Source organism: Tamandua tetradactyla, chromosome 23 (assembly GCF_023851605.1).
Source record: "Tamandua tetradactyla isolate mTamTet1 chromosome 23, mTamTet1.pri, whole genome shotgun sequence".
Taxonomy (NCBI): Eukaryota; Metazoa; Chordata; class Mammalia; order Pilosa; family Myrmecophagidae; genus Tamandua; species Tamandua tetradactyla.
The window spans coordinates 6,339,811-6,360,969 of record NC_135349.1 but is presented as its reverse complement, the minus strand read 5'-3'; the positions used below and the strand labels follow the sequence as shown (position 1 = coordinate 6,360,969).

Sequence of the window (21,159 nt, the reverse complement as noted above, 5' to 3'; positions counted from 1 at the left end):
GGCGGGGCTGAGCCCGGGGTGGCCTGCCGGGCCCCGGGCCACCGGGCAGCGCGCTCGGGTCCGGCCCCTTCCAGGTCCTGTAGCATTTCAGGGGAAGGGAAAGGCGGAACCGGGCCTGAAACCCACCGTCTTGGCTCCAGTTCTGGTTCCTTGTTGTTTCCTTCAGCCGTGCTCTGCGCTCAGTTGCGGGGCGAGGCTCCAGGGGCCGGGGCAGGCAGAGGGGCTTTGGGGATCTCCCGACGGGGTGGCGCCCCGGCCCGACGCCCGCTTCTCTCCCCCAGGGAACCTGTGGCACCGCCAGGGGGTCACGCCCGGCTACCCCCAGGGCTCCTGCTGGGAGCATGTGTCCAACAACGTGCTCAGCGTGTCCGTGGGGCCCCTGGACCAGGTCTGGGTGCCCGGGGAGGGGGATGCTGCTTCCATGCGGCCAGGGGCGCTCAGGGAGCCCTGGGGTCGGCCCTGCCCTGTCCCTGCCCTGTCCCTGCCCTGTCCCTGCCTTGTCCCTTCCCCAGAGGCTGCGGGCCAGAGGCCTCAGGGGCTCCGTGTTCCAGGTCTGGGTCATCGCTGACAAGGTGCAGGGGAGCCGCGGGCTGAGCCGGGGGACGGTGTGCCACCGCACGGGCGTGCAGCCGCACGAGCCCACAGGGCAGGGCTGGGACTACGGCATCGGGGTGAGCTTGGCGGGGGTGGGCAGCTCGCAGGGCGCATGGCCTGGCCCGGGGGTGCATGTCCTCGCCTGAGGGTGCATGGCCTGGCCTGGGGTGCATGTTCTGGCCTGGGGTGCATGTTCTGACCCAGGGGTGCGTGGCCTGATTTGGAGGTTCACAACCCCACCGTGCACCCCAGGCCTGCAGCAGCACAAGGATGAGGGCAGCACTGGGCCCCCGTGGCTGGAATGTCCAGCTGGTTGCTGGAGGGGAACGGGCGGACCTCGGGGGGCGGGGGGACTGGCTGTCTGGGGGGGACGTCCGCAGCCTCACGTGGCCCTGCCCGAACTCTCCCGCAGGGAGGCTGGGAGCACATCTCCATCCGGGCCAATACCAGCCGGGCTCCCAGGCCTGGGTCCCAAGCCACGGGCGGGCAGCCCGGCGGGGAGCAGGACCCCTCCGGCGGGCCCGTGGTGGGGATCGGCGATCCGCAGGAAGCCCCCAGGGGCCCTGTCCTCTGCTGAGGCTGCCCCACACACGCGGACGCCCGACTGTGGGCCCCAAGGACCGAGAGCCATGGCGTGGAGCGCAGGCATGGGGTGCGGGCGGCCGCTGGTGTCGCCCGGCCTGAGGCCCCACCACCAGCACACCCAGAAATGTGAAGTCTGGGGGGGGGTTCCAGTCTGGGGGGTTCCTTTCCAGGAGGGGAGCCTGGAACCTTCCAAGAGCAGAGACCACCCCCCACCCTCAGGCCCCATGAAGGAGCTCCCCTGCGCCAAGCACCCCTGCTCCTCACCGATACCCCCACAGAAATCGCTGTGGGGCCCAGAGCCACATTTGCCAGGCGCTGTGATGTTTTCTCAGGGCAGGACTTGCAAAAAGGGGTTGAGCCTCAAAAGTTGAGTGGGGAGTTGGAAGACTGGAAATAAACTCAGGGGTGGGGGCTCTTCTCCCCAGGGTGGGCATGGGTCCCTGTGCGGGGTTGGGGCAGGGGAGGGCCCCGGGAGCTTTTGCTGGCGTCGCGTCCAGGCGGGGGGCAGGGGGCCCCACCCGGCTCCCGCAGCCTCTCTGCCACTCTGTCCCCCAGTCCCCGCGGTGAAGTCCTGGGCTGGCTTCAGGACACACACACACTTGGTGCAAGGTCCTGCCTCTCCTTATCATGGGGCTGCAGGGGCCGACCTGTGACCTGCTGTCTTGGGACCCCCCACCCACTTAGGTGTCGGGAGGGGTATCTCGTGACGTCTCCCGTGGCGTCCCCTCTGCCAGGTGTGGGGGCCCTGGGTGCTCCCTGAGGCCCATCGTGTGGACGGACTGACGGTGTCCAGCAGGCGGACAGCCCCAGCTGCTCCCAATACCACATCCTGCCCCCGTGTCCATCTGTCCAGCCCGGCCCTCTGCACCCCGTGGGACTCCTGCCTGCGAGTTGGGGGCCGCCCCTGCCCCTTCCCCAAGGGTGGCCACATCCCCGTGCTGAGCGCCAACGGTTTACCTGCTCGGCATTGCGGGACTGTCTCTGATCCCTCGATGCTTCGTTCAATAAAACGTAGGACCGAGTGTAAGTGACGTTTTAGCTTTAATTACTATATAATGATTAACGCGCAAGTTCCCCTGCCTCGTGCATGGATTGCAAGCAGCGTCCTCCGCGAAGTCCTTTATTTCCGTTTTATGACGTAATGCCAGTCTCCTTAGTACTTTGAAGGGACCGCTAGGGAAAATAAAAGCCAATCTAGGTCGTTTAAGGAACGTTCTCGCCACAGTTTCAGCAGGGCCTTTCGGTTCCAGCTGTGCTTTCCCAGACGAAATGTCACAGTTCAGGCCTCTGCCCATGGGGAGGATGTCTCCTCGCAGGAGGCCTGTCTGCTCAGCTCGGTGACAGCCCAGGGGCCAGGCCTCTGACCCACGGGCAACAGTGGCTTTGGGACACGGCTGGGACATGTCCCTGGGCAGGGCCACCGGCGCCACGGCACGTGGCTCCTCACAGAACGGAAGATTTCAGCCTGGGGCTCAGGGTCCAGGCGGGACGGGCAGCACCTGGCCAGCCTGTCACCCTGGGCAGGGTCACCAGCCCCACAGCATGTGGCCTCAACTTTCTCCCCAGCACTGCACACTCCAGAGTGGGCCAGGGACGCTTAGAGGTCCTTCGTCACATGCTCTTGGGGGAGGGGGTGGGACCCCCCCTCTGGGGAAGCAGAGGTGTATGCAGCTACCAACTTGCAGTGGGTAGCAGGTCCCTTGAGCCCCTGGGGCAGGCCTTGGCTGTGGCCGGCCATCGGGGTCTAGTCTGGACACCACCTGCCCCTCCTCTGGGCGCCTCCTGTGCCCCGGGGCAGATTCACTCTGTGCGTTCAAGGAACAGACAGCACGTGGGCTCGGCAGTGACAAGCTCGCCCTGGACGGGTGGGGGTCCTGGGCAGGTCTCCCACAGGAGGGGGACACAGGGGCTCGGTCTGTCCTGAGCTGGGAGTTATGTCCCATCTTGGCTCCCACCTGACCACAGACCTCCCAGCATGGTCAGTGGGCCGGGGGGAGGGGGGGGCTCAGAGTGCCCACCGGACCCCAGGCCAGATGAGGCCACACGGGTGGCGGCAGGAACGGTGTGTGACTGAGTCTCCTCAAAACCAGGTACCCGCCATGTCCGGGTGGGGGACAGAGGGACGGGGGACAGGGAGGCCAGCAGGGTCCCGAGGGAGAGCAGCCAGGGCCTCCCTGCCCAGAGTGGGGAGCGGCCCCCAGGAGGAGGCCTGGCCCCGGGCCCCAGGCAGTAGGTACCTGCCTGGCAGCGCCATCCCTGCCTCCAGGGTCGGGGGAGCCTCCTGCCATCCCGAGGCTCCACCTACAGAGAAAGCCCCACGGGAACCTTCACCTTTAGCCAGGATCCCAGAACACCCTAAAACCCTGCCGCAACACCCTCAGCCAATTCTGGGGAGACCCCAGGACAGTGGCAATATGACACTGAACGCCAAACTTGGGTGGGAGCCGGCGGGAGACCCCGGGACAAAGTGGGGCCGGGGGCCCCCCGCAGTCCCGCAGCCTGCTCTGCCGGGCGCGCCCATCCCTCCCTGCCGAGCCCCCCAGCTCCAGGCCACGGAGCCCCAGGCCACGCCTGGCCCCCGCCTGGGTCACAGCAGCCCCTGGGGCCTCTCAGGGTTCGGCCAAGTTTGGGGGGAGTGAGGAAGAGTCCAGCGGCCCTGCCAGCCGCCTCCCCTGTGGAGTTAATCTGAGGTAATCCGATTAGGGTTTCTGGCTGGCAGCAGCTGGCCCCGGGCTGCTTGGCTCTGCTGCCCTCCTGCGTGGGCTGGGGCTGCGCCAGCTGGCCCCGTGCCTCAGTTTACCCCAAGTGAGGCGACGGCACCCGCCCCCCCTGGTCCAGGCAGGCTGAAGGGGAGCCCTTCCCGGGCCGTGGCCTCAGCAGCTGGGGAAACCCAGACAAGCGGCCCCTGCGCCAGAACGGCCGAGAGGGGCGCGTGGGGTGCCGAGGGAAGGGGCCGCGCAGCTCGGCCTCGGCCGCTCGCCCCGCGCGGGGGCAGCGGGACAAACCCCCGGGAGGCGACGGTGCGGCCCGGGGGGCGCGGGGCCGCGGCCTAGGTGCCCTCGCGGAAGGCGTGGATCTGCGTGGAGTACCTCTGCAGGTGGCCCTCGGGCGGCGCCGCGGCCGTCCCCAGCGTGCCGCCGCCGGCCGCCTGCTGCTGGTAGTGCTGGTAGAGCTTGGGGCCCGGCCCCTCCAGGCCCGGCAGGCGGCCGCTGGACATGGCCAGGATGGTGGCCGTGAGCGACTTGATGTAGTTCTTGGCCAGCGTGAGCGTCTCGATCTTGGAGAGCTTCTTGTCGGCGCGCACGTGCGGGATGGCCTCGCGCAGCGCCTGGAAGGCGTTGTTGAGCTTGTGCATGCGCTGCCGCTCGCGCTCGTTGCTCTCCAGCCGCCGCTGCGCGCTGCTCTCCCGGCGCCCGCCCGGCCCCGCCGGCCCCGCGCGCCGGCGCCCGCCCTCGGCCCGCGCCCCCGGGCCCCGCGCGCGGCTCCGCCGGCCCCTGCCCGCTTCCGGCCCCGCGCCCGGCGGAGGCCGGTCCGGCGGCCGCTCCCCGGGGCTGGCGTCGGGGCCCGGCGGAGGCGGCGGCGGCGGCGGGGGCGCGCGGCGCCGGGGCCCCCGGGTCTTGGTCTTCATGGCTGCGGGGCGCCGGCGGCCCCGAGGGGAGGCTGGCGGAGCTGCAACCAGAAGACAGGGCCACCGGGTCACCCAGCCGCTCGCCGCGTCCCCGCGCCCCTGCTGGAGCGCCCCCTGCCGCCCCAGCCCCTCCCCCCCAGACCTTTCGCTGGTACCCCACCCCCATCCCCACCCCCCACCCCCGAGCTTCGCTGACCTTTGGCACCGGGCTGGGACCCGCGGGAACCGACAGGCAGCGTCTCCGGCCGCCACACTCGCCGCGCCCCCGCCCGACGTGACGCGTGCAGGGGCCACACTGGGGCCAGAAGCGCGGGAGACATGGGGTAGATGTCGCAGGTCAGCGGTCGGCTGGCCGCAGTGGCGCAGCCCCCAGTCCCGCCACGTGCACGGCTCAGCGGCGCCCCAGACCCAGGGGCCACTCCGCGACCTCGCCCCGCGCCCACCCGGACTCCCTCCCCGCCCCCACCCCCACCCCCGGCCTCCCCCCGCCACCGGGTACCTGCGGATCCGCGATCGCACGCGCCGGGGCTGCCCACGGGGGACAAGGACACGTCGCTTTAGCCGCCCCGGGCGGGGCCGCGGACTCATGTAAATGAGCCCGCAGGGCGGGTCTGGGGCGGGGCCGGGTGTCCGGGTGCCCCCCTCCCTCAGCCGGCGGCGGCGGGGGCGGGCCCGGGGGCCGCCGAGGCACCTGTGAGCCCGCGCGGGCGGCGGCGCGGGGTGGGGAGCCGGGTGGCCGCGGGGCCGCCCCCGCGCAGGCTGCTTGCTGGTGGGGGCCGAGGCCCCGCAAACCCATTCCGCGGCCGGGGAGACTGAGGCCCCGCGGGGAGCGCGGACGCCAGAGGAAGTCACGGTACCGCACCTGGCCTTGGGGTGAGGCTCAGAAGGTCTCAGGAGAGTAATTCGTGGAAAGGCCGTTGGCGATTCTACAGGTCCCTTCCACCGGCAGCGGTCACGTTCTTGAAAGGTAGAAACCAAAGCTGCTTGATTTTGATTGCACAAAGCCGCCGCAGCTGATTCCTGCAGCACCCAAAAGACTTTGGGACCCAGAATGCCCTGGGTTGGGTGCTCCTTCCCCACCAGATCTGGAGGCTGCATGGCCACAGGGAGCCTTGGTCTGCATTGGGGTGGGAGGCACCTGTCCGCACCACCTGTCGGTCAGGTGACAGGTCAGTGGGGGATAAAATTGGTTTGCTCACGCCCCACCCTCAAGTTTTAAAAGGTCTCCCTGGTAGGGAGGCAGGCAGCTGGGATACAAACCGGCTTGGTTTAATCTCCCCTGACTCAGTTTCCACATATTTTACATGTGAGCTAAAAGGTATTACAAGCAGCATCACCCTTGGGGGTTGCAGGGGGACAGGCAGCGGGGCACCGTGTGGCAGCCTAGTCCCTGGGTGTGCTCTCCAGGCACACGCAGGCCGAGGCTCCACCCCACACCCCGCAGGACCAGGAGCCAGGTGGGAACCCAAGAGTGAGGTCAGGACTGTCACCTCTCAGGCACTTGAAGGAACCTTTCCAGCACCATCACATGGTATCTGGTCTTGGCCATCTCTGGAGGTGTGTGAGAGGTTTGGTGTCACATGATGCTCATGTGGGTGGGCCTCGGTGTGGCAGGAGGCTGTGGCCACTCTTGGACCTCAGAAAGGGACCAGGAAGGCTAGGGCAACTGAGGGCGAGGGACATGTCAACTCAGGGCATCTTGTATTAGAGTTTATTTGAGGCTAACTGCAGAAGCAAATGTCTCTGAAATCCATTAGTAAGTTGCAAGGCTGAGATAACAGAGACATTTTAAAGGAGCATGAAGGTGACATAGCAGCTCGGTGTTTCAGGAGTTACACAAATCTTCAGGTTTTCAGGTGTGTGGGGAATCCTCTGTCTGCTGTGGAAAAGGGCACAGGGAACCCAGGACAGGGTCCATCTACAACCCGCCCAGCCATGCACAGTGGAAGAAACACAGAATAATGTAGCAACAGAGTTTATAAATATATAACTATATTTATTTTGAATATTAAATAGTTTTTAAATTACAAGCAATTCATTGAATCACACTATGCATCAATATACAGTAAAAATCTTACAATTTAAAAATGTACACAATTTAAACTGAAAGTTCATTAACTGATATTGCCATGAACCTCTCAAGACTATTAAAGTACAACAGGAAAACCTCCTGGGGGACTGCTCCTGGGTCCCTCATCTACAAAAAGAAGTTCACATGGGGCCCCGCACCGGTGCTTATCAACACCTGTGCAAACTTAAATAGAACAGCACGTGCTCAGCCATGCACACTCACCGGGCAGTCTTCTGGTGATACGTTCCTGCCAGCACTTCTCTGAGGAATCCATTTATATACTAAAGGGAATTTTCTTTTTTAATCTCCAAGACTTCACCCAAATACATTGCTACTGAGACATGTTCTTTTTGAGGTTTAAATCCAAAATCATCATGTCCACCCATTCTCCTTTGAAGGCTACTTCCCGTAAGGCCAACATTTTGAAGCCCCCCATCACCACGGCCAAACACTGGGAATGAACTTGATTCCCTTCTGAATTTCTGAGGGTCGGGCTGGGCAGTGGGGAACCAGGAGCGGCCTCACCAACACAGCCCCAGCCTCAGGACAGACCTGCCACAGAGCCTGCGCCCCACCACTGCCCTGTGGGAGCTTGTAATAAAAGGACCATGTTTTGAAAGGGGATGGTCGGCAGCAAGACAGACAGAGACTTTCCTCAGGTGACCCATGTCTTTAGAAACAACCGTCTGCACGTTTACAAGCGAATGGTCGCCGTTTTCAGTTCAGCTGATAGTTTCTCTTCTTCCAACCTGAAGAGGGATGGCTTCTTACCCACACACACGGCCCCAGTCCCAGGAGGATGTGGGGAGCCCTTTTTTACACATTCCTACTGCTGGTCAGGATAGGGTCAGTTCATAAAACAAAGTAACATCCAACTAGGAAGGAAATAAAGGATAGACTGCTTTCATTATAGGATTTAAAATACATCAACTCCTCCAAAGTAATACTAAAATCTGATAGATTCTGGATTGCTACCAACGAGGCCAGGAAACATCACGGCCCAGGTCTCTCAAAGCCTCACCCATTTCTATGGAACCCCACTGATTAATTTCATGGCGTAACTTAGACAGCAAGTGTTGAAAAACCATGACTTGGAACCAACTTATTGGTAAAAAAAAAAAAACCTGAATTAAACAACAAAACACATGCTGATATTTCAAAAATGGGCTGAAAATTGAAATCTACTTAATTTATTTCCTGTGTATTGCTTGAGATTTCAGAAGAACATGTTAACTCATGTGTCTATTATAAATATAAAAATCTTCCCTTTCATGCAAGACCACAATAAGATTACTACACCAAATCCCACCCCCATTCAATGTATAAAATGTAATTTTTTTGGCAATTAATTGTGAGAGCAATATAGACTTAAAAACTTTCATTGAAACTGAAGTTCAAGGTAGTGGTTGATTTGGAGAAAATATAAGTTAAAATGGGAATTATGTTGTCAAAAATCTCCATAATCATGGTGAGATAAATGCACAGCCCCAAAATGTCAGGAAATTTATCCTGGGCTGACTATATAAGAAGACTATTCTATGGATCTGCTTGATTTGAGTCATTAAAACTGAACTTCTTTAGCCTATCATTTGAATAAACGTGTATAATTGTCTCTTATTTCTCTCTTAACCAAGATTGGTTAGATGTAAAAATTCAGAAAAATTCAAGAAGTCTCCATAGCAAGAAGTTCAGAGTTAAGACAATTTTTGGCAAAATCATCTTCTAATGCCCCGTTAATTTTTTTTTTTTTTAATATACACATCTTAAGATCCAATTTTCTATGTAGACTCCTTGTTCACACCAAGCAGAGGTTTAAAAGGGGCCCCTTTGTCTCCATTCCGAATATTCTTGGTCTGGAAATTTATTGCTAGTACAAAAACTTAGTGGTGTGAACTGGAATAGATACTGGAGGCCCTAATTTACTACAGTACAGAAACCATCTCCAGTACAGACATCTGCATTTTGAACTCAGACCCAAGTTATTTAGCTTTACACCGTGAGCCCCAACACGGGATTGCAAAATTGTCCTAGAGTTGCCGTGGAGTTGGGAAGAAGTCAACACTGGAAAACCTTTGGGGTGGAGGGCCAGTGGGGGGTGCCAGAGACCTGAGGACTCACTGTAGACGAACAGCCTCGTTCCAGCCCCACAGGCCCCTCAGCCCAGGGCTGCCACACAGCACTCACCAATGAAACGTCCTGGTGGCAAAGCATAACCCGAGAAATGTGGCATTATGTGCACTTTGATTAGGAACACCCGGTTCCTGCCAACAGTATGAAGTTGCCCTGGAAATGCTCTGGTGTCTTTTAAATCAAGGTGGGAGCTTGGCTGTGGGCAGAAGGGAACGGCCACTCTGATGAGCCGTGGGTGTGATGACCACACAGGGCTGCCTGCGGTCCCGACCCAGGCGACATGTCCCTGTCCTTCCCCACAACTGGGGTGTGGGGTGGGGGCGTAGGTGCGTCTCCCAGGTTAGACGGGTGCCACTGCAACATTACCTGGAGGCGTTACAGTAGTTCTGGGGATTATTTAAAAGCTCAAATCAATACCATGGAAGTAAACAAACAACTTTCATTGTCTTTAACACCAAAAGAATCTGTGGAAAAGCTTGTTCCTTGGAGTTCTCCACTGTTCTGAAGGAAAAGAGTTACAAGGGTTACATTCTTGTGCCTAAACGATAGTCTGGCTTTCTAGAAACAAGCAGCAGAGCCTGCCCATGAGAGGAGGGGGACAGCCCCCCGACCAGCCCCCACCAGGAGGATTCCGCCATGAGGTGCTGCGCTCGGCCTGCCTGGCTGGCCTGAGACCAGGGCAGTGTAACCTGCAGCTGAGCGCCGGGCTGTACCACCTGCCCTTTTTCACCAAAAGGTTTAAAATCCTTTGGGGTGGGGTGGGAGAAACAAACAGAGAGGCTGAAAGACCCTTCTGCTCCTTCAAAAGAAGCCTCACATGCCACAGGGAAACCAACTTGTAGAGAAGCGTGTTTGAGTCAATCAACAAAACAAGAGTTCTTTTTGACTCATTAAAAATATTTCCTATAAGAACATAAAACACTAACATTCAGAATCATTTATCATTTATGAAAGAGTACCATATATACAATTCCAACAATTCTAAAGACAGCATAACACTCAAAATATTTAAGCTTTACAAGTACCATGCAAACAAACTATGAAACAGAAGAAAAAAAATCAAACTAGTGGATAGCACCAGCTTGACCTGCCTTATTTTCCTTGAATAATTTAAAATTCTGTACAATATTGGGGACTCGCAGAACATTTACCCACAGTGCAATTACAGAAAGCAATTAGTGATTTCTTTAAAAATAATAAATATGGCTCACTACTGACCACTCCCACTCATGCATCCTCAATGGTGCCTGTGCAGACAGGTATGTACAGGTGTGTACAGGTGTAGCTGCAAACAGAACACACTATGTAGAGAACAGAAGACATCCTGAAGTGTACCATCCTGTACATACACGGAGTAGTGCTGCCTCTTTGCTGAGTCTGCTGCGGTGCCGGCAGAGGCCAGGAGGGCAGGGCTTTGTGGGGTGAGAGCGGGCCGAGGCACAGGCTCTGACGAAAGCACCCCCATGGGCTTCCTGCCATCCCTCCCAACCCAGACTACTGAGCTCAGGGCCGACTGGCTTTTCACCTCTCGATTCTTTCTCTCGCAGCCTCATTTCAGCAAGTGTCGAGGGGAGGCCACTGCTCGGCCAGGAGGGCAGGCTGCGGCTCCGAGGGAGCACCGTAGACAGAGAGTGTCGGCGCCCAGTTAGTCTTTCTCTCCATCTTCGCTGCTTCCTGTTTAGGGGAAAGCAACACAAGGAGGCTGAGACATGGGATTTGAAGTAACTGTCACAGGTAATAACAGTTAGACAACAGTCTGCACTGCAGAAGGAGGCACGCAGTTAGGGCTTGGACACTGCACAGCTGTCTGAACTGCACTTTCTCTTCCATAAAAGGTGCAGCTGCCATCCACTCTTATGCAAACACATCTGCTTCACTCCCGTGTTAGTTCACTGTTAACATTTCGGGCACACAAGAAAGTCAGGCGTGATCTCTGACATCTGCCTCTCCGACCGATCATTAGCTAATGGGCATTATCTAATCGGCACAAATAAAATATAGTACAAATACAACCTCTTTATGTTTCATATTTATTGTTTGATCTTTAGACTTCAAATAAAAAAATGTACCTATTAACATTTATCTTTCAATCTAATTATGGGGTAAAAAGGACCCATATGTTTAGACCACACTGCTTCAAATGTGCCCTGCATTTTAATTCCTGCCTGGCCTTTTCCATTGTCACACGAAGATGAAGACTTAATGGCAAAATCAACATTCCTAGGGGAAGAGCCAAGAATCATTTGGGCTCAATCCCAAAATTTCAAGTCAAATGTACTCAAGAGCATGACCTTTCTGAAGAGCTGATTCTCATAGGGAAAGAAGTAAGCAATGGGGGCAGGGGAGCTAAGAAGGAGGTAGAAAGGGAAAATGGAAAAGAAAAGAATGTGGTCGCACATGCTAGGGTGATTCTAGTGACTAGAATCAGGGTACTCCCTCTGCCCCAACCCAACAGGGCACAGCAGCATGGTCCCCCCAAAGGGGGCCACAGCAGCCCCCTGGATGAGGTTATGAGCTAGTGGGTGATGAGGCCTGGGGGAAAATGATCCCCAGGAGCACACAGGAGAGGCTCCAGGAAATAGGGAGAAAACATGAGATGAACAGGGATTCAAGCTCAGCTGGGGGCCTCGCCCAGGCTGAAACCCACACCTTGAGCCCACTCACCCCCACTGACACACGCCTCTCCTCTTACCTCCCTGCTCGATGTCTGAGTCAGTGAGATGCGTGAGGGAAAAGCTGGCAATGTTGGCGGGCGAGATGGAGAATCTGGAGTATGGCGATGTGTGTGGCCAGCTCTGCTCCACGCTCCGGGGTGGTGGTGGAGGAGAAAAGTACTTTGATGTTTGAAGAGAAGGCTTGGAATTAAGAAGGTTACTTGTTGTCTTTGACAAAAAAGGATCTGGGGAGAAATCATCATCCCATTCAAAGCCTCCACCTGAAAAGATAAAACATTCCCCTTTTATCAGTGCACGAATTGAACCCAAAGCGGAGAGCGCAAACCCTTGGGGCCCTACACATAGCATGCACGGGGTCAGCAGAGGTGTGGAGGGGGGGAAGGTGCGGCCACAGGGCAACAGGGGGATGCAGAGTTTCTCCCGCCTGTCATGTGGGCACCATTTAAAGCCAGATGCAAAGGTGTCCTAAAGTCACGCTTACAGTATTTGGAATGGTACGTTTCAGTTTCTTTTAAAACTTGTCAATGAAGAGAAATACCTTCTTCATCAGTTGAACTCTCTGAATTTATGCACCTGCTCAGGTAGGGAGACCCTGAGGACGGTGCTGGGCTGCTCAAGTCAGGACCGTGCGCTCCTCCTCCACCATGCCCCAACTCTTTGGTTGGGGTCTCCTGAAAAGCCAAACAGAAATTCCCATCAGTCAAAATCTGTTTGCAGCACCCACCAGGACAGCGGGTCCCAGCCGGGCAGGTGCACCTGACGGTCAACTTTGGAGTGTGCGCGTCAAAACAAGCAGCGGCCCCACCCTGGGACAGTGCATGGGGCCCATGCTGCCTGCAGCTCTGAACCTGGGCGCAGTGCCTAGAGCAGCTATGTGAGGACCTGAAAGGCCAGTAGTGACCCGTCCGACTCAGCACAGCCTGAAGTCCCAAGTGGGCCCAGCTGCGGGCAGGAGCTCCAGAAATTCTGGTTCCTAGAGATCTTTTCTTTTCTCTGTTTTCTCACTGCCAACCTGTGGTAGTTAGAGTCAGTTGTCAACTTGGCCAGGTGAACGTGCCTAGTTCTGTTGATGTGGACATGAGCCAATGGCAGGTGAACCTCATCTGTCGCTGATTACATCTGCAGCTGGCTAGGAGGCATGGCTGCTGCAATGAATGATGTCTGATTTAATTGGCTGGTGCTTAAATGAGAGACAACGTAGCACAGCCCAAGCAGCTCAGCATACCTCATCTCAGCACTCACAGCTCAGCCTAGGCCTTTGGAGAAGCAGAAAGAAATCACCCCAGGAAAAGTTGTTGGAACCCAGAGGCCTGGAGAGAAGGCCAGCAGAGACCATCCTGTTCCTTCCCACGTAAGAAAGAACCTCAGTGGAAAGTTAGCTGCCTTTCCTCTGAAGAACTAATGAAATAAATCCCCTTTTATTAAAAGCCAATCTGTCTCTGGTGTGTTGATTCCAGTAGCTAGCAAACTGGAACACAACCCCAAGCAATCCTGGGTGGCTGCAGTGGGACAACAGCGACGGGGCGGCAAGTGCCTAACATTCTTAAGGCGGCGAACCTTCCTCTTCCTCTCCAGCTGTAGGCACTATGACCCCAAGACAGTGACGTGAATCCCCATTGCTTTTCTGCATCTCTGTCTTCCCATCATGTGGCCCTAGAAAGGGCATGGTTACAGGAAGTGTACAGCACATGGGGGTAAGGAAAGCGCCAGCTTTCTGGCTGGAGGACCAAAAAGGGGGTGGCCCAAGGAATTAGAAGGTACTTGGACACTGGAGAGGGAGTAGCTCAGTGAAGCAATCCCATAAGGTTGTTTCTGAGCCCCTGCGGTACCCCCAAGTTCAAGAGCACACCATAGCTTTGAGAACTGAACTATGAGGTAGACAGTTGCCCACGTTGAGTTTGGCCACTGGGTGGCAGAGGGTGACACATGCGTGTAACAGACTCAAATAGTACAGCAAAGGCTTTGAACATGGAACTAATGAAACCACAACCTAAGTCTCGATCTAAGATGCGGCCTCAACCAAACTGGGTAGAATCCCTGCTAAAACAAAAATAACAACATTCTCCACAGGATTTAAACAAGACCCTGAGTCACAGAGCGTAACATGAGGATACAATCTACAATTACCCAGCACCCTAAGAACCAGGAAAATCTCAACTCACATGGGAAATGACAGCTAACAGACACTGATGCCGTAATGACACGGATGTTGGTATTATTTGAAAAAGACTATTATAAAAATGCTCCTACCAGTAAGGACAAACACTGGGAAAGTGCTCAATCAGTAAATAGGTCACTTTAAAGGATCTTGCGGCACTGTGGGCGGCCCCGTCCCCACCCCTCACCGGTTTGGAATGGAGCTGGCCTGAGCTCCCAGCGTGGATCCATGGTTCCGGTTCTGGTGGGGGCAGAGTAACCCTCATGCACATGAGGGGGTGTGGATGCCTCCCAAGTCTGTCTGGGGATGTCCTGCGTGTACAAGGCAGCTCACAGAGCTGTCCTACATTATGCTGTGGAGAAGAGTCAATTCGTGCTGTGCTGGTTTGAAAGGAAGTATGCCCCCTAAGAAAAGCCATGTTTTAATATGGATCCCATTTCTTAAAGGTAGAATAGTCTCTATTCAATGCTGTGTATTTGGGACTGTGATGGGATCATCTCCCTGGTTGATGAGATTTAGTTAAGAACGGTTGTTAAACTGGATTAGGGGATGACATGTCTCCGCCCATCTGAGTGGGTCTTGATTAGTTTCTGAAGTCCTATAAAAAGAGAATGAGAGACTCAGAGAGAGTCAGAGAGAGCAGAGAATGCTGCAGCACCACGATGCAGAGTCCACGAGCCAGCAACCTTTGGAGATGAAGAAGGAAAGTGCCTCCCGGGGAGCTTCATGAGATAGGAAGCCAGGAGAGAAAGCTAGCAGATGATGCTGTATTTGCCATGTGCCCTTCCAGCTGAGAGAGGAGCCCTGACCGTGTTCACCATGTGCCTTTCCAGATGAGAGAGAAACCCTGAACTTCATCGGCCTTCTTGAACCAAGGTATCTTTCCCTGGATGCCTTTGATTGGACATATCTATAGACTTGTTTTAATTGTTTTAATTCTCGGCCTTAGAACTGTAAACTAGCAACTCATTAAATTCCCCTTGTTAAAAGCCATTCCGTTTCTGGTATATTGCATTCCAGCAGCTAGCAAACTAGAACACGTGCTGCCTGGGGGAAGGGACTGCTGGTTGTAATTCATGCAGTGCAGTGCCCAGGACCACCAGGAAACTGCTTTCCTAGGGAAGAGAGATATTTGGAACTGCGTAAACAGGTTACCAGGGGCAGGGGAAATGGGGAGTTGATGAAAAATCAGTGTGGGTTTCTGCTTGGGGAGACAGGGGAGTTCAGGGACAGGTGGTGGTGAGGGAACCATGACACTGTGAATGTGGGTGACCCCACCAAATGGCATGCTTAAGCTCCTACAGTAGGGAGAGGGAAGAAGGAAAGAAGGAAGGATGGAGGGAAGAGAGAGGAGGGAAGGAACTAGAGAAACAATGATAATTAAATGAAATATATGATCCTGGGTGGGATCTAACAAGGGAGGAAACAAGGCTCAAAGGGACATTATTGGGACACCTAAAAAGATGGAATATAAGATTATAAACTTAATATCAATGTTAAATTTCTTGAACTTGATAACTGCACTTAAGGTGGTTACAGAAGTAAATATCATTTGTAAGAAACATACACAGTAGTTACAAGTGTTCAAAAGAAATGTACTGATAAATAGATGGTCACAACGATGATTGGATGGATGGACAGAATAAGGCAAATGGAACAAAATGTTAAAATTAGTAAATTTGGGTATCTGGGGGATAGGGAATGCTGGAGTTTTCTGTCTGGAGTTCGTTTTATTTTTATAAACTATCCAGTAAAATTTGAGAATATTTCAAAATAAAAAGTTAAGAAATAAAATAAGTTGTACTAGCTGTATCAGACAAAGGAACAAAGAAGGACATTTCATAAAGATAAAAAGGTAAATTCCACATGAAGATATAACAATCCTAAACATGTGCTGTCCTAACCACAGAGCTGTAAAATACACGTAGCAAAAACTGACCAATGAAAAGAGAAACATAAATCCACACCTATGCTGGGAGCCTCCCACACGCCTCTCTCAGACACAGACAGAACCAACTCAGCCAGGATAAAGGAGAAGTATCACCACTGTTAACCAAGTAGATCGAACTCACGTCTACACCAGGCTCTCTCTAGCAACAGCAGAATACACCTTCTTTAAGATGTTTGTAGAATATTCATTATTCGAGAGGCAGATAGATTATATTTTTGGTTCTAAAACAAACCTTTGCAAATTAAAAAGAACTGAAGTCATACAAAATATTTCTCTGATCACAAAGGCCCGTGACTAGAAATGAAGAACAGAAAAATCTCCAATGCTTGGAAATTAAACAACTTACTTCTAAATAATCAATGGGCTAAAAAGAAAATCTCAAAGAAAATTAGGAAATATTCTGAACTGAATGAAAATACAAATTATTAAATGGGGGATGCCTAACAGTACATTAGAGCTATAGTACCACATTGAGGAAAATTTATAGCATTAAATGCTGATATTAGAAAACAAGAAAGTTCCCAAATCCTAAGCTTCCACTTTAAGAATCTAGGAAAAAAAGAACAGCAAAATAAACTCAAAGAAGCAGAAGGAAAAATAAAGATGAGAGCAGATTTTTTTTTTTTAAATGAAAACTGTAGAATAAAGAAATCAAGAAACCAAAAGCAGTTCTTGGAAAAGATCAATAAAACTGATAAGCCTCTAGCAAATCTGAGAAAGAAAAAAAGTGAAGACACACATTACCAAATACCAGGAATGAGAGAGAGGCTATCACTATAAATTTCAGAGACAGTAAAAGGATGCTGAGGGATTCTACAAACAACTCCAAGCATAAACATCTGACAATTTAGATGAAATGAACAACTTCCTCAAAATCCATAAACTACCAAACCCCACCCAAGATGAAACAGATAATCTAAATAGTTCAATAACTATTAAAGAAATTGAAAATATAGTTAAATACCTCCTGTAAAAAAACCCTCTAGACTCAAATAGTTTCACTGGCAAACTTTTAAAAAAGAAAAAACACCAACTCTACCACAATACCTTCCAGAGGAGGAAATCCTTTCTGAATCACTTGAGTCCGCCACTACTCAGAGAGCGAGTCCGTCAGCGAGTCACCACTACCCAGAGACCGAGTCACCACTACCCAGAGACCGAGTCACCACTACCCAGAGACCAAGTCGCCACCACCCAGAGAGCGAGTCCGTCAGCGAGTCACCACTACCCAGAAAGCATGACCATGGACAGCACACAAACAAATAAAACTAACTGCAACATACCGAGGCGAGCAGTGCACCTCAACACAGGCAAACTTCTCCACCAACAGGCCAGCAAACTGAATTAGCAAATTTAACAAGAATAACCCCCCAGGCAAGTGGGTCAGTGTCATCGGCATATTTACAGAACCATAAGACAAAGAAGCCACATCAACTGATGCAGAAAACGCCTTTGACATTAAGCCTAATTATAACTATGCCTAAGAGTCACCCCCCAGAGAACCTCTTTTGTTGCTCAGATGTGGCCTCTCTTGCTAAGTCAAATTGGCAGGTGAACTCACTGCCCACCCCCCACCCCCTATGTGGCAAATGACTCCCAGGGGTGTAAATCCCTCTGGCAACATGGCAGGACTGCCAGGATGAGCCAGGACCCAGCACCACAGGATTGAGAAAGCCTTCTTGGCCAAATAAGGAGAGAGAGATGAGACAAAATAAAGTTTCAGTGGCTGAGATTTCAAACAGAGTCGAGTGGTTATCCTGGAGATTATTTTTACACATTATATAGATATCCTGTTTCAGTTTATGGTGTACTGGGGTGGCTGGAGGGAAGTTCCTGAAATTGTTGTGCTGTGTTCCTGTAGCCTTGACTCTTGAAGAAGACTGTACAACTATAAAGCTTTTGCAATGTGACTGTGTGATTGTGACAACCTTATGTCTGATGCTCCTTTTATCCAAGTATGGACAGGTGAGTAAAAAAAAAAAAGGATAAAAAATAAATAAATAATAGGGGGGATAAGGGGTAAAATTAATGGGATAGATTGAAATACTACTTGTCAATGAGAGGGAGGAATAAGGGGTATGGGATGTATGCGTTTTTTCTTTTTTCTTTCTTGTGGAGTGATATAAATGTTCTAAAAATGATCATGGTGATGATACATACTATGAGCCATTTGATTGCACACCATGTACAGAATGTATGCATGTGAAGATATGGCAATAAGAATTTTTTTTAACAAAACCCTTGACACAATTCAACACCCATTCAGGATAAAAACTCACACTAGGAACAGAAGAGGATGTTCTTAACTTGATAAATATTAACTCTCAGGAACCTACACTTACTTCATGGAGAAGCCTGAAGGCTTTTGCCCTGAGATCAGACCCCCAAAAAGGGTTTCTCTTATCACCCCTATTCAGCACCAGACTAGATATCCCAGCTGGTGAAGGAGGTAAGAAAAAGAAATAACAGGCAGACAGATTGGAAAGGCAGAAATAAACTGGTCCCTAGTCGCATGCCTGCTTAGGGAGAAAACCACAGGAATTTTTTCAAAACCCCTAGAACTAGTAAGTGTATATTACTTACTAGTCGCAGGATACAAAGTCAACACAAAAAATGAGTCGCATTTCTATACACCTACAAGGAGCACATGGAAACTGAAATTTTAAAAATACTATTTACAACAGCCTCTAAGAAATGAAATACACAGGTACGTATCTCAGGGATTGGGGGGTGGGGTGGGGTGAGATCTTTCCAGGGTGACGGGACTGCTCTGTGCCCTGACCGGTACACAGGTGAACAATTCATCAAGCTGAACACGTTAAAGGGCTAATGCTTACTGTGCTTAAATTACACTTCATCAAGTTGATTTTAAAATGGGATGTGGATGATATGGGTCTGCCTGAGCATTACCCTGGAGGTGGGGTGAGGACAGCTGCAGGAACTGAGTCTTTCACTTCTAGTTTCTGTGGTGGTATGTGTCTGTTTTAAGGCAGTATGAATTACAAGAAAGTTTGGTTTCCTTTACTGTTTCTTTTAATGTTCTTCAAATTGAAAAATAAAATCTTCCCCCCAAAAGATTCTCTTACACTCATTTTATTCCTTCAGGAAAATGTGGTCTTAAATTGAGATGAACTTTAAGAAAAACGCACACAGGCTGGAAGACCCCCTTTCTGCCAGTGGAGTGTTTATTCCTCAAGCTCCGGGGCCTCCTGGCTCCTCGGGACAGGGACCTGAGCATGGCCTTCCTGCACTCAGGCTCTGCAGCAGCGTTCGCCACACCATGGGGTGGAGATGCCCTCACACAGACTTCTTCAGGCCCCCCAGCACCGGGCATTCGGAAGTCATAGCACCCCAGGCTCCAGTTTTAGAGGCCTGTGGGCTCCTGAGGCTCCCTTCTTCTGCACCCCCAAAAGTGTTTTTCTCTTCCACTCATTTTATTTTCCTTCAGGAAGATGTGGTCTTAAATTGAGATGAACTTTAAGAAAAAGGCATACAGGCTGGAGGACCCCCTGTTGCAGGCTGGCCAGGTCAGTTCAGGGGAACGCTGCTTTATGCGTGTTCAGTGCTCACAGAATGGCACCTGCCAAACTAGCAAATACTGAAAGAACCAAGATATAACACTCTCAAACCCATGAACACTAATTAAAACACTTAAAATATTTTTAAATTAAACAATTTCAAAACCAGCATATTAAATTACAAAGGAAGAGCAAGAGAAAATCTATTCATCACAAGTCTGAAATACTGCTTGGTGTCACTCCAAGGCAAACCAGAGAAGACATATTCTGGATAATCAGAAAATAAGAAAGACTTTCAGAACTTTATTCTGGCCTTTAGCTACCTCCCACTGTCTCTCTGACACTAATTCACTTCTCAAAGCCTCAGGTCTACTAAATGGGTCTTACTGGGATTTCTGTCCCTCTGTTTCCACCACTAGTACTAGTGTTTCCACCACTGCCCTTTCTGGAGTCTTAATCATTTGCAATACCATCCTGTCTTCTAAAGCCAGGAGAATATAACATCTTTCATAGAAAGTCCTAGCCCAGCCCAGCCACTCTGGAGCCCCAGCGAGCTGCCTGTGCAAACTGCCTTCCTTGGAGGTGTCCACTTAGGTACATCAACTCGGCCCCAGACTCCTGAGAAAGTGGGACTGTGTCCTCCCGGCCACATGACCCCACTGTGCTCTGGAGAGTTCAAATTTCCCATCTCACCTAGAGATCGCCCTCCCTCAGCAGTGGGGAGACGTGACTACAATTCACTTTCCCAACAGTGAAGACAGGTATATTTGAATTTGGAGGCACTGATGACAAAACACAGAGCCTGGGGCCAGGCCAACCCAGGCTTTGTAGAAAACTGTATTATTTTACTAGGCTCCCTCAGCAGATTCGGTGTGAGCCTCATGAGTATAAGAACCATCCAGAACTCAAGGGAAACGCTGACCCTCAGCCCCTCTCGCAGATCCCGATTCAATATGTTGAGGTTGAGCCTGGAGTCTATTTTTTTTTTAAACACCCACTTACCTCCACCCCTCCCCCATACATGTCACAGTTCTCAAAAGCGAAGAGAACACAGAGGAACAGAAAAGCAGGCAGTAATAGGCAGTGCAAAGGAGCTACTGGGCACCTGAGGGGGAGGTGGCAGAAACGCACACAGGCCCCGGCCGCAGAGCTAGAGGTCCTGGTTCCAAGGTGCTAAGTAAAAACGGAGAGCAGACAACTTTTAGAAGACAACTGGGGAGGACTTAATGCATCTTCTGGAAATGTGATGCTATCCCATTTAGATGCACCTCACTACTGAGCTTTATTTACCACCTTAGCTAGCTAATACAAGAAGCAAACTCAATAGCTAGAAAAACTAGTAAACAAATAACATTAAAAAAAGAGAATGTTTAGATACAAGATGCTGTGCTTTAAAAGGAACCTAAGTTTGAGCCCACTGTAGCGTGTACTAAGTGGTTTGCAGGTAAGGGTGTGGGGCTGGGGTCAAGGGGCAAGAGGACCTTCCATCCCAGCTGGTCTGCAGAGGGCGAGCCTGTCTACAGAGCACAGGCCCACACGCTGCCCCTGGCCCTCAGGACTGGGGGTATGAAGAACAATTCCCAGCTGCCAGGGCCTCTGGGAGAGCTCCATCCACTTGACTTGACAGATTTCTTATACGCCCAGGGCTCTTCTAGACTTGCAAAGAAGTGTTGGGAAAAGCTGCCAATTTCACACTCTGCTCAGTAGTCAAGGGCACAGGTGACCATCCTTCAATTCAATTCAATAAACGTTGATTAGGTACCTGGTGCCTCCAAAAAAACAATAGAGGGGGCAAATGAGTAAGTCCTGGGCTTTCTCCTCCAGCCTGTGGTGGGAGGGCAGAACACAG

General features: G+C 52.3%; 3 protein-coding genes across 5 annotated transcripts in view; 1 reads left to right on the top strand and 2 right to left on the bottom strand.

Moving 5' to 3' along the window:
• TECPR1 (tectonin beta-propeller repeat containing 1) overlaps positions 1 to 2,206 on the top strand; it is a 29,719-nt gene extending 27,513 nt beyond the window's left edge. For both annotated transcript variants that reach the window (XM_077140600.1, XM_077140601.1), the window contains exons 23-25: positions 282 to 388; positions 552 to 671; positions 1,007 to 2,206. In XM_077140600.1, coding sequence (XP_076996715.1) covers positions 282 to 388; positions 552 to 671; positions 1,007 to 1,171 — 392 coding nt within the window. In that variant the 3' untranslated portion in view covers positions 1,172 to 2,206. The remainder of the gene's footprint in view (positions 1 to 281; positions 389 to 551; positions 672 to 1,006) is intronic.
• Positions 2,202 to 5,383, bottom strand: BHLHA15 (basic helix-loop-helix family member a15). Its single transcript, XM_077140603.1, has 3 exons — positions 5,307 to 5,383; positions 5,004 to 5,102; positions 2,202 to 4,848 (listed from the first exon to the last, which is right to left on the bottom strand). The coding sequence occupies exon 3, from the start codon at positions 4,805 to 4,807 to the stop codon at positions 4,229 to 4,231; it is 579 nt and encodes a 192-aa protein (XP_076996718.1). The 5' UTR covers positions 4,808 to 4,848; positions 5,004 to 5,102; positions 5,307 to 5,383; the 3' UTR covers positions 2,202 to 4,228.
• A 1,399-nt stretch (positions 5,384 to 6,782) lies between these two features.
• Positions 6,783 to 21,159, bottom strand: part of LMTK2 (lemur tyrosine kinase 2) — a 136,979-nt gene continuing 122,602 nt past the window's right edge. For both annotated transcript variants that reach the window (XM_077140598.1, XM_077140599.1), the window contains exons 12-14: positions 12,222 to 12,354; positions 11,701 to 11,943; positions 6,783 to 10,682 (exon numbers count right to left, since the gene is read on the bottom strand). In XM_077140598.1, coding sequence (XP_076996713.1) covers positions 10,654 to 10,682; positions 11,701 to 11,943; positions 12,222 to 12,354 — 405 coding nt within the window. In that variant the 3' untranslated portion in view covers positions 6,783 to 10,653. The remainder of the gene's footprint in view (positions 10,683 to 11,700; positions 11,944 to 12,221; positions 12,355 to 21,159) is intronic.